General features: G+C 39.6%; 1 protein-coding gene across 14 annotated transcripts in view; it reads left to right on the top strand.

Annotated features, from left to right (window-relative positions):
- DLG2 (discs large MAGUK scaffold protein 2) overlaps positions 1-18,705 on the top strand; it is a 1,023,659-nt gene that overhangs the window by 193,291 nt on the left and 811,663 nt on the right. For all 14 annotated transcript variants that reach the window (XR_015749696.1, XM_087966067.1, XM_087966065.1 and 11 more), the window contains one exon: positions 6,275-6,346. Coding sequence is in view for 13 of the 14 variants with exons in the window: in XM_087966067.1 (XP_087822193.1) it covers positions 6,275-6,346 (72 nt within the window). In the remaining variant the exon portion in view is untranslated. The remainder of the gene's footprint in view (positions 1-6,274; positions 6,347-18,705) is intronic.

Genomic DNA, 18,705 nt, shown 5'->3' with positions numbered 1-18,705 from the left:
CACTAAATGAATGGTCGTAAGTCAAGGACTACCTGTACTCCATTTAAAACAAATTTTTGCTAGCCAGAGGAAAATCAGGAGCTTGTGTGAAGGAAGGAGCTTAAGAATGTCATTAGATAATCAGCAGAGTCCAACCAACCAATCAGCAGAGTCCAACCAAGGGGGCGTGCATAAGCGCACCAACGTGCCTACCGTCCCTGTCCTATTGTTTCTCTTATTCTTTTATTTTTCATATATGTACCCATTTCATGTATTCACAACTATGTATACTCTTATACTTATTATCTTGTAAACAATTGGCAAATCAAATAAATAAATAAATAAATAAAATAAATAAACAATTCCAGGACTTTTCAACCATATCTGAGATACTACCTGTATGATCTCTTTTATTATAGATAGTCCTCAACTAGAGCTGGAACCAGAATTTCTGTTGCTAAGGAAGGTAGTGGTTAGCTGAGTCCAGTGGTGGGATTCAATTTTTTTCCCCTACTGGTTCTGTGGGCGTGGCTTTGTGGGTGTGGCAGGGGAAAGATACTTGCAAAATCTCCATTCCCACCCCACTCTAGGGGAAGGTTACTACAAAATCCCCATTTCCTCCCCACCCCACTAACCTGCTTTCCAGCTCCGTTCTCCTATACAGGGCAACAAAAGAAGACCCAGCCGATCAGTAGGGACTCAGGAGGCAGAGAATAGATGGGGGCGGGGCCAGTCAGAGGTGGTATTTGCCAGTTCTCCAAACTACTCAAAATTTCCACTATCGGTTCTCCAGAACTGGTCAGAACCTGCTGAATACCATCTATGGCTGATCACATTTACTTTTATGACCCTTTTTTGGGCCACCGTTAAGTGCATCACTGCAGTTGTTAAGTGGAACACGTGGTCATTAAACAAAACCAGCTTCCCCCATTGACTTTGGTAGTCGAGGATTACTGTAGTCAATATTAGAAGAGAAGGAAGAGCCTCTGTGGCGCAGTGGTTGGAGTGCAGTACTATAGCTACTTGCTGCGTACAATTTGGCAGTTCAAATCCCAGCAGGCTCAAGGTTAACTCAGTTTTCCATCCTTCCAAAGTGGGTAAAATGAGGACCCAGATTGTTGGGGGCAATAGGCTATCTCTGTAAATTGCTTAGAGGGGGTTGTAAAGCACTATAAAGCGGTATATAAGTCTAAGTGCTTATTGCTATTGCTATATGTTTGTACCTCTTCAATCATGGACATTTTTCTACCAAGTAAAAAGATACAGGATGTTCCAAATTTAAGACCATTTGGTGTCCTTTCCTAAAGGTTATATTTCAAGCTGGGAAAATAGAGAATTAGAATGCCAAGCCCTGTGAACTGGAAATCAGTGAAGGACATATTTCCAATCCTACATAAAAAAATCTTGTTTACTACCCATGCTCTCTTTATCTCAACAATATAATTTAGGCAGTAATGCAATGGGGAGCATGTGTCATTAGAAGTTGAACTTGACTTGCTGGCATGTAATTAACATTGCTGCTAATTGAGAACGAGAAGCTAAGGATAACCCTCTTGGGGTCTCGCAATAAATTCAAATCTATTATTCGCCCTCTATGTTGTGTTGAATATCTTCCTGCTAAACACCCGAAGTTGGATATCAGCCTTGGTGTAGCATATTAATTTCCCATCTCTTTGATCACACAGGGTAGTTTATGGCGTAATTGGAAAACAGAGCTCAACCATCTTGAGTTTTTACAATTCAATTACGGAATTGCCCGTGATTTTATTAATTTCAGCCAGTTCATTGTCTTTGGATAAATACAATTAAGTTGCAATGAACAGCAAGGAAATTGTTCGTGTTGTCCTTTGTAGGGTAGAAATGTGTTCTATCTGCAGGAAGCTAGATATTAAAATATGTTTCATTCTTTTAGATTCTTACTGATCCCACACTAATGAGCTGCAGTGATAACTGTTGTGGTTTGCCGGCAGCAGGTGCAGACGTCTGAGGTCTAGGAGAGTGAGGACTCAGATGAGGGGCCTGCGTGTGATTTAGGGATGGGGCCAGGACCATCAGGGAGTGGAGTGCTGCCTTTGGAGATTGTGGAGGCTGGCAGCAGTGATGCAGAGGTCCCTGAGGAGCCTGTGTCCAATGCACATGCATGCAGGGCTGCTCATAGGAAAGAGCAGCTGCAGCAGCACGGTGACTTGGGAGTAAGGCTGCAAGGTAATGGCCCCTGCCTTAAGGGATAAAAGCCAGCTGAGAAACCGGAGTTCTTTGCAGGAAGCAAAGAAGTTCTTGCACTTCAAGCCTTGTGGAAGTTCGGACTATCTTGGTTGGTGTTTGAAGACTTTTTGTTTGGAATATTTCTTGGCAACTTAATCTAGTGCTTTTGGCAGCCTTGCACAACCTTGGCAAGGCTCGTTCTTATCAGAGACAATTAATTTGAAACAGCCTTTTAACCGGGAAGGAACGGAATTCGTAAAGAATCATTAAAAGGTTTCTCTGTTACCTCTGTTTTGTGTTTGCTTCCTTGGAACAAGGTTTGGGTCAGAACAATAACATAGAGTAAAACTTCCAATGAAGACAGCATTTTCCTCCTTCTCTCATTATATTTTTTAATGGAATGGCTGTGGACACATGTGTTGTAACCTGTCGGCCACTGGCCTCTCCAGCAACCAAATCAGAGGAGGAGGAGGAGGAGGAGGAGGAGGAGGAGGAGGAGGAGGAGGCAGCATGGGAGTCAGGGTCAGCATCAAGGCAACCTGAGAGCTTGAGGGGGATGAGGGAATGGAGCTGGCAGAGAGAGAGAGAGACAGAGAGACAGAGGCGGAGCCTGGGCCGTCCATCAGCCCTCAGGTGCAGAGTTAACAGCCCCCAGGTCTGGAGGTGGCTGATGAAGAAGAGGGGGAACAGCTGGTTCCAGTGCCTGACGCAAGGCTGCACAGAAGGCAGAGGAGAGGAGAGCAGTGGAAATCTATGGGCCGGTCCCTGGGACAGAAGAGCCATTGCTGCTAGCGAAACCTCACTCTAGCTCTGGGAATAAAAGGCAGGGGCAGAAATGAATCGATGTGGCAGACAACTATTCAATTTGTTAGACTGTGAGAGAAACTTTTTGCCGGGGCTGTTGGTGCTCCTAATAAAGGAATCTTTTGAGTTAACTTCAGAGGGTTTGTCATATTTGGGGAACTGGGTCAGAACAACATGTGTCTTATATTGAAAAGGAGAATCCAGGATTACAGATAGTTCTTATAACAGTTCATTTAGTGACTGTTTGAAGTTACAAGAGCGCTGAAAAAAAGTGTCTTATGACCATTTTTCACACGACTGTGGCAGCATCCGTAATCAAAATTCAGACGCTTGGCGACTGACTCATAGTTATGACGGTTGCAGTGTCACAGGATCCCCTTCTGCAACTTTCTGATAAGCAAAGTCAAAGGAGAAGCCAGATTCACTTAACAGCCATGTTACTAACTTAACAACTGCAATTATTCACTTCACAACCGTAGCAAGGAAAGTTGTAAAATGGGGCAAAATTCACTTAATGACTTTTCTCGCTGAGTGATGAAAATTTTGGGCTCCCTTGTGGTCATAAGTCAAGGACTACCTGCCCTATCAGTAGATTGGGAAAGCTTTCTGGCACTTCATGAGCAGCAAACTTAACAGGCGGGACGGCAATGTAATTTCTAGGCTGAATTTGGATACGGCAACTTGGAGGCTGATGCAACTTTTGGCATCTGGGATTTTTCTTTGAGCAAGAACGATAGATATTCTATGCATGGAGAGTTTGAAAAGTCTTTGATAAAATCTCTCATCAAAGGCCTTTGGGCAGCTCAGCTGCTGTGAGATAAGGGGGCAGATGCTGTCAAGGATTGGCAACGGGCTAAAAAAATAGAAAACAGCGAGAAGAGACAAAGGGATAATTCTGAAAAGAGATGAGATACGCATAGAGGGGTTGGTGCATTTAAATTTGTTGATAAATGATCTGGAGTTAGAATTAATGGTGAGACAGCCTTACGATCTATGTTGACTGTTTCCTAGTATGATTTGATTGCTTATTGTACCCTATGACTATTATTAATGTTGTACCTTATGATTCTTGACTCTTGACGAATGTATCTTTTCTTTTATGTACACTGAGAGCATTTGCACCAAGGTAAATTTCTCGTGTGCCCAATCACACTTGGCCAATAAAGAATTCTATTCTATTCTATTCTATTCTATTCTATTCTATTCTATTCTATTCTATTCTATTCTATTCTATTCTATTCTATTTATGGAGGTCACCAAATTGCTCGTGCTGATAAAATAAATTAATAAAGAATGGTGAAGCACTCTAAAAGGTTCCTTCCAAACGGGGGAGGATGGGCTTCAAAATGGCAAAATGCTGTTCCAGGTAACTAAGAGTGAAATAATGCACAGTGATGAAAACAAAACAAAATAAAATGCTTGAGATAATTCTTGACCTTAGCAGAGGACACTTCTAATGTACAGACCAGTGGTGGGATTCAATTTTTTTTTTACTATCAGTTCTGTGGGCGTGTCTTGGTGGGAATGGCAGGGGAAGGATACTGTAAAATCTTCAGTCAGAGGTGGGATTTGCCGATTCTGCAAACTACTCAAAATTTCCGTGACCAGTTCTTCATAACTGGTCAAAACCTGCTGAATGCCACCTCTGCTACAGACACTAGAAAGAGTGCAGAGAAGAGCAACAAAGATGATTAGGGGACTGGAGGCTAAAACATATAAAGAACGGTTGCTGGAATTGGGTATGTCTAGTTTGATGAGAAGAAGGACTAGAGGAGACATGATAGCAGTCTTCCAATATCTCAGGGGCTGTCCCAAAGAAGAGGGAGTCAAGCTATTCTCCAAAGCACCTGAGGGTAGGACAAGAAGCAATGGGTGGAAACTAATCAAAGAGAGAAGCAACTTAGAACTAAGGAGAAATTTCTTGACAGTGAGAACAATTAATAAGTGGAACAACTTGCCTCCAGAAGTTATGAATGCTCCAACACTGGAAGTTTTTAAGAAGAGATTGGATAACCAAATGGTATAGGGTATCCTGCCTAGGCAGACGGTGGGGCTAGAAGACCTCCAAGGTCCCTTCCAACTCTGTTATTCTATTCTGTTCTGTTCTGTTCTGTTCTGTTCCGTTCCGTTCCATTCCATTCCATTCCATTCCATTCCATTCCATTCCATTCCATTCTATTCTATTCTATTCTATTCTATTCTATTCTATTCTATTCTATTCTATTCTATTCTATTCTTATTCCTATTCTATTCTATCCTATTCTCTATTCCTATTCTATTCTCTATTCTATTCCATATTCTATATTCTATATTCTATTCTATTCTATTCTATTCTATTCTATTCTATTCTATTCTATTCTATTCTATTCTTATTCCTATTCTATTCTATTCTTATTCCTATTCTATTTTATCCTATTCTCTATTCTCTATTCCTATTCTATTTTCTATTCTCTATTCTCTATTCTCTATTCTCTATTCTCTATTCTCTATTCTCTATTCTCTATTCTCTATTCTATATTCTAGTCTAGTCTAGTCTAGTCTAGTCTATTCATTTCCTGTTCTATTCTATTCTATTCTATTCTATTCTATTCTATTCTATTCTATTCTATTCTATTCTATTCTATTCTATTCTATTCTATTCTATTCTATTCTATTCAGAATCATATAGAGAACCTGCCACCTGGAGATCTCCTAATTTGGTAGTCTCTAGTGTGTTTTTCAAAAGATAACTGAATTTTCTTGTTTTGTTTTGTTTTTCTCTTGAAGAAGTTTCGCTTCTTGTCCATGAAGCTTCTTCAATTTTTCAGCTTCTTGGATGAGAATTGAAATGTCTTCAAGAGAAAAAAATAAACAAACAAGAAAGGCCAATTGCTTTTTTTTTTTTTTTTGAAAAGCCCATTTGGGACACCCATGACCTGGAGAAGATTGAGAATCTCCATAGACATTCTAACCTGATAGATTGTGGGAGCTTCTTCGCTGGAATCTCTCCAGAAGAGACTGGACTGCCACCTGTCAGAAATGATGTAGGGCAGGGGGTCTTCAAAACTTGACAACTTTAAGACTTGTGGACTTCAACTTCCAGAATTTTTCCTCCAGTCATGTTATCTCAGGAGTTCTGGGAGTTGAAGTCCACAAGTCTTAAACTTGCCAAGTTTGAAGACCCTTGATGTAGGGTCTCCTGCTTGAATGGGTGGGGGGTTGGGCTAGATGACCTGCAAGGTCCCTTCCAACTCTGTTGTTCTGTTATTCTGATATTCTGTTATTCTCTTTTTTTATTTGTTTGCAGCAGAGTCACACAAGATGTCCTGCCCACAAATGTTCAGTCCAGTCTCCTGAATGGCTGCCTGTTCAACATTCTGTAAGTGAGAATATTTCATTTCTTTTCTTCTCTGTGTGTGATGATTTGATAGTAAGATGGAAACGGATTTATGCTAGAAATAGACACAAGGGCCTAGCAATAAAATAATAATAATAAAAATGTTTTCAAGGAAGCCTCCCCACCCCCAGTGGAGGGGGGGAGCGCTTGACCCACACTGATCTGTATAGATTCCTTCTGAAATTTAGCTTTAGCAGTTTTGCTGTGGCTCTGAGTTTTCCTAATTCTTTGTAAGCGTGCAATCTGCAGAATATTGGTTTGCTAGTTGCCACTACTGGCAGTTCTTGTTTAACAACACGAATTGGAAGCTGTGGCTTTAAGTGGAACAGTTGTAAATTGGAAAAAAAAAAAAAAAACATAGGGCCAAGCCACTTACTGACAGCAGTTCTGGCAATCCTGGTTGCTGTCATTAAGCGAGGACCATGTGAATTATTGAGCGAAGACCTCGTGTAACCATGACTTCTGACTTCCTGCTGGCCTCCCCATTGATTTTGATAGAGGGAATCCAGCAGAGTAGGTCACAAATTGTGATTACATGAGTATGTTGCAAGGACCAAAAATACAAGTCCAATCAGTGCAGTTTACTTGATTGTCATTGCGCCTCGTACAATGAAATTAAATGCACATTATACATAAAAAATAAAACAAAAACACACATCCTTCACATTCTATACAATTGAATTGAAAACCCCTGATGTTGCCTTAATATTGCACTATACAGTAGAATTTAATACAGTTACTGCCCTGGGATAGAAGCTGTTTTTCAGCCTATTTGTCCTTGTTTTTATTATCCTGTACCATCTGCCAGGGGCGTGGTGGCTCAGTGGCTAAGACGCCAAGCTTGTGAATCAGAAAGGTCGGCAGTTCAGCAGTTTGAATCCCTAGCACCGCATAACGGAGAGATCTCCCGTTACTTGTCCCAGCTTCTGCCAACTTAGCAGTTCAAAAGCACATAAAAATGCAAGTAGAAAAATAGGGACCACCTTTGGTGGGAAAATAACAGCGTTCCGTGCGCCTTCGGCGTTTAGTCATGCTGGCCACATGACCACGGAGACGTCTTCGGACAGCGCTGGATCTTCAGCTTTGTTACAGAGATGAGCACCGCCCCCTAGAGCCGAAAATAACTAGCACATATGTGCGTGGGGAATCTTTACCTTACCATCTGCCAGATGGTAATAGTTCAAAAAAAAAAAAAGGGTGCCCAGGATGAGATGGATCTTTGAGAATATTTTGAACTTTCTTCAGGCAGCAGAAGTTATAAAGCTCTTTCAAAGAGGGGAGAAGGCAACCAATGATCCTCTGGGCAATGACATTAAACCTCTGGAGTGCTGTCCTATCTGCCCCTGTGCCATTGGCAAACCATACACAGGTGCAGTAAATTAAAATACTCTCTGTGGTTCAGCGGTAGAAGGTCACCAGCAGTTTTTCATTCAGTTGTTGTTTCCTGAGATGTCTCAGGTAGTATAATCCCTGCTGGGTCCTTTTGACCAGGGCTGCAATGTGAGCACCCCAAGTCAGATCCTCTTTTATGATAATACCCAGAAACTTAAAACTGGCCACTTGCTCCATTCGGTTTCCCTTGATAAGCAAGGGCTGGATGTCTGATCTGTTCCTTCTATAATCCACTATAAGCTCCTTGGTCTCATTGGTGTTAAGGACCAAGTTATTGACTCCACATCACGAAATCAATCTGTCTACCTCATCTCAATCAAACCACTACTTCAGTGACATTGTATATTTGAATGGTCACCGAACAAGCGATTGTTAAACAAGAACTATCAGAATAGAATTGAAAAAAAAGGAGCCTACAAATGTTTTGCTGATGATGGCTAGCACAAGTTCACAGGGAAAAATAGTTTTCTGTTCTTGTGATTCTCTATACTTTTGTTTATGTGTAATTCAGATGGCCCATTTCCAATCTCAGGCTGCAGCTGTAAATTTGTGCATGCAGTGCATTTAATGTCTTATTAAATTGAGTGTGATTTATGGTTCTGTTAACACAAATAAGAGTTGGTTGAAGTATTATCACGGATATGTCAATATGCTGTACAACCCACTTAAAAATGTGTTCTGAAAAGCTGAAGTTTGAATTTTGGTACTTGATTAGTGTGAAGCAGTTGAACCTCTGGTCCAAAGCAGGAAGTTTCAAAGGGTGGAGGGGTATATAATTTGATTTCTAAAACAGTCTGTTGTAAAGTTCTCTGATTTATTTCTGTGGCCAAAATATTATGCAGAAAATGGGTTGGTGTTTAAAAAAAAATTGATCCTGAATTGTTCAGGGTTTCTGAACCATTATTTTACCATTTTATGATGAAAATAGAGCAGTTTGGATAGGTGTAAACGCAGGAACAACCCTGTGAAATTAGATAAATGCATTTACATCTCCAGATTTTTGTGTGACTGCTCTAATTTTTAAAAAGTTTTGGACACCATCACTGAAAGGCAATATTAGCACTCCAACAAAGTGATAGTTGTTTAGTTTAGCTAAAATATAGACATTTTACATAAAGACATTAATGTTGTACTATTTTATATACTTATACCAATAAATTCTCCCTTGCTGGCCTTCTCTCTTTGATCTTGATGAATGTTTTACAAATAAGCTTTTAAAGGGTTGGTATAGATTGGTATGAAACTCACAATATTGCAGTACAAACTGATCAGAAATATTAAGAACAAAAAACTTTACTAGAAATGACTAACAAGTGAACATACTTATGACTTGATAGTGTTGCTGAGATTATTATAACAATCAGGAAAAGTACAGCTAATGTGGAAATGTGCAAAGGATATCGACAAAAAAGTTTATTGATAAATTATTAGCCAAACTTTAAAAAAATTTTTTTTTATTCTAGAAAAAACATTTATTTGACATACATTTAAAACAGACATATATATGTTTTCTTAAGTTTTCGCAGGTATTTATATGTATGGTATTCAGCTTTGTTCGGGTATTTTCCCACATCATTATAGTTGTGCTTTTAAAGTTGTAGCTACAACTTTAAAAGCATAACTATAATGATGTGGGAAAATACCCGAACAAAGCTGAATACCATACATATATGTGAGTCTGTGAGTCACAGACGAACACAATACAGAAGCCTGATGATGGCAGATGAGATTCTGCTGAAACATTGCTACAACTTTAAAAGCACAACTATAATGACGTGGGAAAATAGCCGAACAAAGCTGAATACCATACATGTAAGTACCCGCGATAACTTAAGAAAACACACACACACACACACACACACACACACATACATATATACATTTTACAGCATATATTGAGCAATGGTTTTTTTTTTCTTTATCTTTATCATTGATATGATCTGCCTTGTTACAATAACTCCTTCATTCTTTTAATATTTTAATTTCTCTATATAGTTTATGATTAAATGCACGTCTTCTGTCATTTCCATAACTTATCCAAATGTCAAATATTACCTTTTATTTAACCACTCATACCAAGTGTTCCATATTTTATAATAGTCACTATCTTGTTTATTTTTTAACAGTTTGGTTAGGCTATCCATCTCAATGCATTCATGTATTTTTCTAATTACCATATCTTCTGAAGGAATGGAAGACAGTTTCCAGTTTTGTGCGTAGGTTATTTTGGCCGCAGTTATGATGTGCAAAATTAAATATTGATATTTTTTCTCCATGTTTGAATCTATCACACTTAGCAGAAAGGTTTCAGGTTCAAGTTTTAAATTTTGTTTTGTTATATTTAAAATCCAATTTCTAATATTTCTCCAAAATTTCTGAGCACATGGGCAAGTCCACCATATGTGAAAATATGTTCCTTGTGTGTAGTTACATTTCCAACAGTTGGGTGGTAGGTTGGGGAACATCTTAGCCAGTCTCGCAGGAGGTAGGTGCCAGCGCTGAACCATTTTATATACGTTTTCTTTATATGAGACTGACATGGTTAATTTGTAATTTGTTTGCCAAATGTGTTCTCACTTATCTAATTCAATACTATGACCCACATTTTTAGCCTAAATTATCATAGGTTCTGTAACTGTTTCTTCTTTTCATTTATAGTCCAAAAGATATCTATATGTTTTACTAATTGTTTTCTTTTCCTCTTCTAGCCATATTTTATCTAATTCTTGTGGAGTCATATTAGAGCCAAATTGTTCTCTAAACTTATATTATTTCCTGTACTTTTATCATCTGCACACTGGAGTAGAAAATGACTATGGTTGTAGGATATCATTTTTGATGCCAAGGGTGATTTTTTTAAAAAAGGTTTTACCTGAATACTATTGAATTTTCCTCTGTATTTAGTGGTTACTTGTTGTGATCGTTCCTTTTACAAGAAGCTCCTGTGTTCATCACACTTGCTTATTACGAATCGGTGAGGGGAAAAATGGATTTTTCAGAAGCTCCATGTAGAGGTTTAAATATTGGAAACTGCTGGCTTCATTGGACTGGCACCAGCCAGGGCCGTGTTCATTTCTTTGCATGGTTTCCTATAACAGAGATTGTTCAGCTGGGGTCAGAATGGGAAGTTATCCTAGGTTAGCTTAACCTACACCATTGCTTTCTTGTTTGCTAGTTTTTGTGCTGCCAGAAGAAAGCAGTGGTGATATTCAATTTGTTTTTACTACCAGTTCTGTCGGCGTGGCTTAGTGGGCATGGTGTGGCATGGTAGGCGTGGTGGGGAAGGATACTGTAAAATCCCCATTCCCTCCCCACCCCATTAACCTACTTTCCAGCTCCGTTCTCCTATGCAGGGCAACAAAGGAAGCCCCAGACGATCAGCTGGGATTTGGGAGGCAGAGAATAGATGGTGGCGGGGCCAGCTCTCCAAACTACTCAAAATTTCCGCTACCGGTTCTCCAGAATTGGTCATAACCGGCTGAATACCACCTCTGGCATGACCTTGGGGCACTGCAACACGTCGTAAATACAAAACCTATTGCCAGGCATCTGAATTTCGATCATATGGCCATGGGGATGCTGCAACGATTGTAAGTGTGAAAAAGGAGGGGAAAGTATTGACGTGGTTTCTAAATGTGCAGGTAGTCCTTGCTCCATGACCACTTTGTTTAGCAGCTGTTTGAAGTTATGGTAGTGCTGAAAATAATGACTTTGCAATAACCAGATCTCACATGTACGACCATTCCAGCATCAAGATTCGGGCTTTTAGCAACCGTTGGGTTTTTTTGTGACTATTATAGTGTCCTGTGATCACTTTCGTTTTCACCATTTGTACATATCACAGCCAGCTTCCAACAGGCAGAGTCCATGGAGAAGCTGGCATTAAAATGGCAAGTTGATCATCAAATCAAATATTTATTTACTTTTCCAGTTTATATGACTGCCCAGCTCTGGAGGGTGTACGACAATAAAGCAAAGCAAAAATATATACGAATATATATATAAAATACAGGTAATGACTTACGACCTCAATTGAGCCCAAAATTTCTGTTGCTAAGTGACACATTTGTTAACTGAATTTTGCTCCATTTTACGACCTTTCTTGCCACCGTTGTTAAGTAAATCACTGCCATTGTTAAGTTAATAACACAGTTGTTAAGCGAACTGGCTTCCCTATTGCTTTCACTTGTCACAAGGTCTCAAAAGGGGATCACATGACCTCAAGACACTGCAACCATCATTAATATGAGTTAGTTGCCCAGCGTCTGAATTTTGATCACGTGACTGTGGGGATGCAGCAATGGTCGTTCACTACCATTGTAACTTTGAACGGTCACTAAATGAACTGTTGTAGATAGAGGACTATCTGTACATAATATATACTGGTACATACATACACATTACGTTATACTATTATCCATTATCCATTATATACTAGCTCTATACCCGTGCTTTGCTACGAAACTATGTGATCTATGCTTAGTTTTTGGGGAGGAAAATAAGGGGGGGGGGGAAATTCTGCCTCTGCCTACCAGCATCCATCAGTATTCATCCGGCTAGCGACCTGTCAGTGTGTGAGAGAGTTGAGGGCTGCTTGGAAACTGAAGCAGCATTTACTGTGTGAGCAAGAAGGAGACAGCAAGGAGCCTGGGCGTGGCTTAGCTCAACTGTTCTGTACTAAAGCTGGTTGCTACTGTGAAACTGAAACTCCTCTCCTCTGCTTGTGTTTTGCATTTGGAAGAGATTTCTTTTCAGGTGGGGAGGGGGAGTAGAACTCCTTAGCATTAGAGCATATTAATAATAATAATAATAATAATATATGAAATATTAATGCTCTGATGGTCATTTCAAAAAAAAAAATCCTTTCTTAGTGAGCACCTAGAAGCCAAGAGGAACATATGTGCCAAATTTCAAATTGTAGGCTTTACAGTTCTGGAAATTTTGTGATAATGCATGAGTGGTATTTCGCTTTTATATACTGTATATTGCTGAAATTGATAAATTTGATTTATGGGGGGTTGGACTAGGTGACCTACAAGGTCCCTTCCAACTCTGTAATCTGAAAAGCAATCAATTCTATTTGTTAAATAAATTGCTTTTTATTACAGTCATAGACCAGGATAAGGAGGGAGGGGGACACTCAGTTAAAAACCAGAGAAGATATGTCATACATTAAAACAGAAAGTGCCTATAAATAAACAAGAGTCTAAAAAATAAAATCTAAAACAAGGGGCAGCAAGATTGGATGGGTGTAGGACAGCATAAAGGTTAGCATGTGGAAGGCTATACACCTATCAAATTACAGAGCATCCTATTACAGCAAACTAGCTGCTCATTAAATCTAATTTATAGCACAGGTTAACATCCAGCAGTTTTTAAGCACTGCTGCAGAAACCCTGGCAACATTATATATTGTAGTGAGGCTGGTGTATGAAAACAGCAGGGAGGTGTAAATTGTCCTGTGTGTACCCTGGATATTTATGCAGTAATGATGAGGGTTGGCTACTACGAGTAGTACTTGTGTACTATAGGCCCCAGAGAAGCTCATACAGCTAGCCCTCAATTTATGACTACAAGTGAGCCCAAAATTTCTGTTGCTGAGTGAGGCAATTGTTAGAGAGGGTTTTGTCCCATTTTATGACCTCTCTTGCCACAGTTGGCAAGTGAATCCCTCAGTTAAGTTAGTAACATGATTGTAAAATGAATTTGGCTTCCCCATTGATCTGGCTGGCCAGAGGGTCACAAAAGAGGATCACACTGCAACCGTCATAAATATGAGTCAGTTGCCTAAGGATCTGAATTTTCATCCTGTGACTCTGGGGATGCTGCCTCAGTCACAAGTCGTAAGTCTGATACACAATGACCAACTTTTAGGGAGGGAAGGGCTTTAAATTTTATCAGACCACAGTTCCATTATTTTGAAGTAGGGAACACATGCCAGAACAGAAATAAATGGTTCAAAGCTAAGTTCTGAATCACCAGCCTCTCTCTGTGTGTCCTGTGTAGCTTCAAGCTAATGCCTTTTAAAGCAAGAGTCTCTAAATGTGGCCATTTTAAGACTTTATGGAATTCAATTCCCAGAATTCCCCACCCAGCATGGCTGGCTGAGGAATTCTGGGAGTTGAAGTCCACAAATTTTTAAAAGGGCTACATTTGGGGACCCCTGTACTAGAGCAGTGTTTTTCAGTCTTGGCCATTTTACAATGTGTGGACTTCAACTCCCAGAATTCCCCAGTCCACATGCTGGCTTCTCACTTTATTTCCGTTCCCTGCAGTGAAAGCCAGCCAGAGTTTGATTTTTGGGTAGTATCAAGTACCCAATTCATATTCATCGCAAGGTTCTGTGATATTATTTGATGCCCTGCTGAGTTCTAATTGGAATGCTGTTCATTTAAAAAAAAAATATGTTTCAGTTGCAAATCAGAGGCAGACGTGAACAACATACAGAAAGCAAGGGACTCTTTTCAGGATATTATGGGCAAAAGTTCTGCAACCCAACAGGACAGACACAGACTTCAGAGGATAATTAGGACTGCAGAAAAAACAATTGCTACAAACCTGCCTTCTATCGAGGACCTGTGTGCTTCACGAGCCAAAAAGAGGGCTGTGAAAATATTTACAGACCCCTCGCATCCCGGACATAAACTGTTTCAACTCCTTTCCACAAAACGACGCTATAGAGCACTCCACACCAGACCAATTAGACACAAGGACAGCTTTTTCCCGAACGCCATCACTCTGCTAAACAAATAATTCCCTCAACACTGTCCAACTATTTACAAAGTCTTCACTACTATTACTATTAATCTTCTCCTCACTCCTTATCTCCCATCCCCTCCCACTTGTGACTGTATGACTGTAACTTTGTCGCTTGTATCCTTACGATTTATATTGACTGTTTCCTAGTATGATTTGACTGCTTATTGTACCCTATGGCTATTATTAAGTGTTGTACCTGATGATTCTTGACTCTTGACGAATGTATCTTTTCTGTTATGTACACTGAGAGCATTTGCACCGAGACAAATTCCTTGTGTGTCCAATCACACTTGGCTAATAAAGAATTCTAATTCTAAAAGTTTGTTATCACCTAAAGCAAGGATGTCCAACCTTGGAAACTTTAAGATATTACAGAGAGTGGTAAGCAGCTGGTTCGGACCAGTTCTCGCGGACCGGTAGAGGAAATTTTGACCATTTCCCCAGGGGGGAAAATGGAGATGAAATGATGACTTACAGAGACGGATGGTGGTGTAATCTCAGTGATCCCTGATTTACCAGATGCCAGCAGGGCAAAAAGAAACCTTTGGGGTGATCCTGGATGGGAGCAGAAATCAATCTTGACATTTAATAACTGAGTTAAACATGTTATAACTACATCTCTTAATCTTCCTACCCCCTGTTTTGTTTCTCCTGTCCAGTGTTTGCTGTCACTTTACAACCTGGTGTACAGCAGGGACTTGTGGACTTACATGGATGATGTCAAAACTAATTATACAGAATGTTTATTTTCGTCTTTCTCAGTTGCCCCTTGTAAAGGAATATGTGTATATGTGTGTCTGTCTGTCTGTCTATCATCTATCTATCTATCTATCTATCTATCTATCTATCTATCTATCTATCTATCTATCTATCTATCTATCTATCTATCTATCTGTCTATCTCTATCTATCTATGTATCTATGTATCTATGTATCATCTATCTATCTATTATCTATCTATCTATCTATCCTATCTATCTATGTATCTATCTATCTATCATCTATCTATCTATCATCTATCTATCATCTGTCTATCTGTCTATCTATCTATCTATCTATCTATCTATCTATCTATCTATCTATCTATCTATCTATCTATCTGTCTATCTCTATCTATCTATCTATCTATCTATCTATCTATCTATCTATCATCTATCTATCTATCTATCTATCTATCTATCTATCTATCTATCTATCTATCTATCTATCTATCTATCATCTGTCTATCTATCTATCTGTCTCTATCTATCTATCTATCTATCTATCTATCTATCTATCTATCTATCTATCTATCATCATCTATCTATCTATCTATCTATCTATCTATCTATCTATCTATTTATCTATCATCTATCTATCTATCTATCTATCTATCTATCTATCTATCTATCTGTCTCTATCTATCTATCTATCTATCTATCTATCTATCTATCTATCTATCTATCTATCTATCTATCTATCTATCTATCTATCATCTATCTATCTATCTATCTATTTATCTATCTATCTATCTATCTATCTATCTATCTATGTATCTTTGTGTCTATCATATCTATCTATCATCTGTCTATCTGTCTGTCTATCTATCTATCTATCTATCTATCTATCTATCTATCTATCTATCTATCTATCTATCTATCTATCTATCTATCTATCTCTATCTATCTATGTATCTATCTATCTATCATCTATCTATCATCTGTCTATCCGTCTATCTGTCTATCTATCTATCTATCTATCTATCTATCTATCTATCTATCTATCTATCTAATATCTCTATTTGTATATGTGTCTCTGTCTCTGTCTACCTGCCTGTTGTGGCCTGCCGGTGGCTGATGGAGCTGGCAGCAGAGTCAGACAGTGAGGAGGCTAGGGAGGAATCTCGGCCAGTCCTGGAGGCTGAGGAAGGCTCTGCATCAGAGGCAGGGATGGGGCCAGGGCAGGCTGGCAGTCATCAGCTGCCTTCAGGCTCTGACAGGAGTGAGGTGGGGAAGCTTCTGGAACTGGTTCCCAGCCTGCGCATGCGCAGAGCTGCCAAAAGGAAGGAACAATTAAGAAATCAGGGTCGACGTGGGAGTAAGGCCACAGGGGGATGATGAATGGCCCCTCCCATAAGGATTAAAAGAGAAGCAAAGGGGGAGGGGGCTTTTGCAGGAAACAATTTGTTTGTTTGTTTGTTCCAACCTCGTGAAGATTTGTCTGTGTAACCTAGAGATTCTATGCCCAGCCCTTCCCTGTCAGCAGTGCGTGTGAAAATATTTACCAGGCAGCTTTCCAAGAGAAATAAGGTCTGAGCTACTCTGGAAACCCTCATCCCCGATTTTGTGAATGCAATAAATTCACGTTCATTTAATAAAAGAGGTTTTGCCAGGAGTTTGCTTAGGGCTTTTTGGAGAAGCCTAGGACAGAATTCTTACTCTCTCTCTCTCTCTCTCTCTCTCTCTCTCTCTCTCTCTCTCTCTCTCTCTCTCTCTCTCTTCATCTATCTATCTATCTATCTATCTATCTGTCTGTCTGTCTGTCTGTCTGTCTGTCTGTCTGTCTGTCTATTTATCCATCCATCCATCCATCCATCCATCCATCCATCCATCCATCCATATCTATCCATATCTTTCTCCCTATATCTATCTCTCTATCTATCCTATCATATCTCTCTCTCTCTCCATATATATTGCCAACTATCCTAAAAATGCAGATACAGATAATCAGAGTTGGAAAGGACCTTATAGGTCATCTAGTCCAATCCTCCGCTGCCTAAGTGGGAGACCCTACATATGTATATATGTTCATATGTATATGTATATCTCTCTCTCTCTGTGTGTGTGTATGCAAAGAGTGGGAGAGAGGGAGGGAGGAAGAGGGAGAAGGAGAGAGAGAGAGAGAGATTACAATTCAAAGTCATCCAATATATAAAGCAAACCAGATTCTCTATTCTGCCTCACCCATAGTAGTTTATAATCTTATATGACTTGTAAAATGAACCCATGGCTGTTAGTCATTAAGCGAGCCAATGATTCGCTATGGTTTTGCCAAAAGCTAGAAGTAACTGCCAGTTTTCGCCAAACCACCATAAAACTTGGTCAGGTGACCATAGGATGTCGCAAATGGCTGTAAAATGTGCTTGTGTTTGCCCAGCGCCCAAAATGCGGTCACCTGACTCCAGCGGGCGTGTCTTGACATGTCCCAAATGCGGTCACCTGACTGCAGTGGGCGTGTCTTCAGAACTTTGTGTCTGGGTCATAAGTGTCCTTTTCCAGACCCGTCATGACTTTGAATGGCTGTAAATGGAAGATGACTTCTATCTTTCCAGATTCTTCCAGGATGAAATTTGATTTTTTTTTATATATATATTGTTGTTATGATTTGCGTTTCTACAGTGGCAAGTTTTCTTTGGTTGATGTTAAGTTCCATCAGTAATCTGCAGCTTTCTCAAATGATTTATTTAAAGCAGTGTTTTTCAAACTTGGCAACTTTAAGAGGAGTAGACTTCAACTGTCAGAATTCCCCAGCCGGCGTGCTGGCTGGGGAATTCTAAGAGTTGAAATCTACTCCTCTTAACGTTGACAGGTTGGAAAAACATGGATTTAAGAGTTTGAAAGAGATGGTTGATTTTAAAAAAAGAAACATACAATTAAATTCCTCACTGTTTTAGGACTGATTGGGTGCTTCCAGTTCAGGAGAGATTGGCTAACCATTTGTCTGAAATGGTATAGGAGGGGTTTGAACTAAAAGACGCCAAGATCCATTCCAACTCTGTTATTCTGTTATTCAGTTGAATAGGAAACCTAATTTGATAAAACTGTTGCCTTTTCAAAAGAATAATTTATAGATAAAGGATACATAACGCATTATTATCATCTTCATTTAACCACCCCATAATCCCTTGTGGGGTGGAATCTGGGCAACTGAATGGAGCTAGCGGAGTGTTTACTGGCTGGATGCTCTTCCTATCGCCAAGGCGGAGTTTTGTTCAGCAGATACATTGTCAGTGGACCCAGAGAGAGAAATATCTACCTCTACCAAGGATCAAACTCACAGCCTCCTGATTGTGAGGCAAGAGCTCCACCTCTAGGCCACCACACCATCTCTATACATAATACATTATACCCTTGCCTATTCTTTTAATAAGGTTATTGTCCTCCCCAGGTTGTGAAATTATATGAATAAAGACTTATGTATAGTGTGATGACC

Source organism: Notechis scutatus, chromosome 5 (assembly GCF_049901735.1).
Source record: "Notechis scutatus isolate UNSWTSFEM ecotype Mainland chromosome 5, rNotScu1.2, whole genome shotgun sequence".
Classification (NCBI taxonomy): Eukaryota; Metazoa; Chordata; class Lepidosauria; order Squamata; family Elapidae; genus Notechis; species Notechis scutatus.
This window is presented reverse-complemented; position numbering and strand designations above follow the sequence as displayed.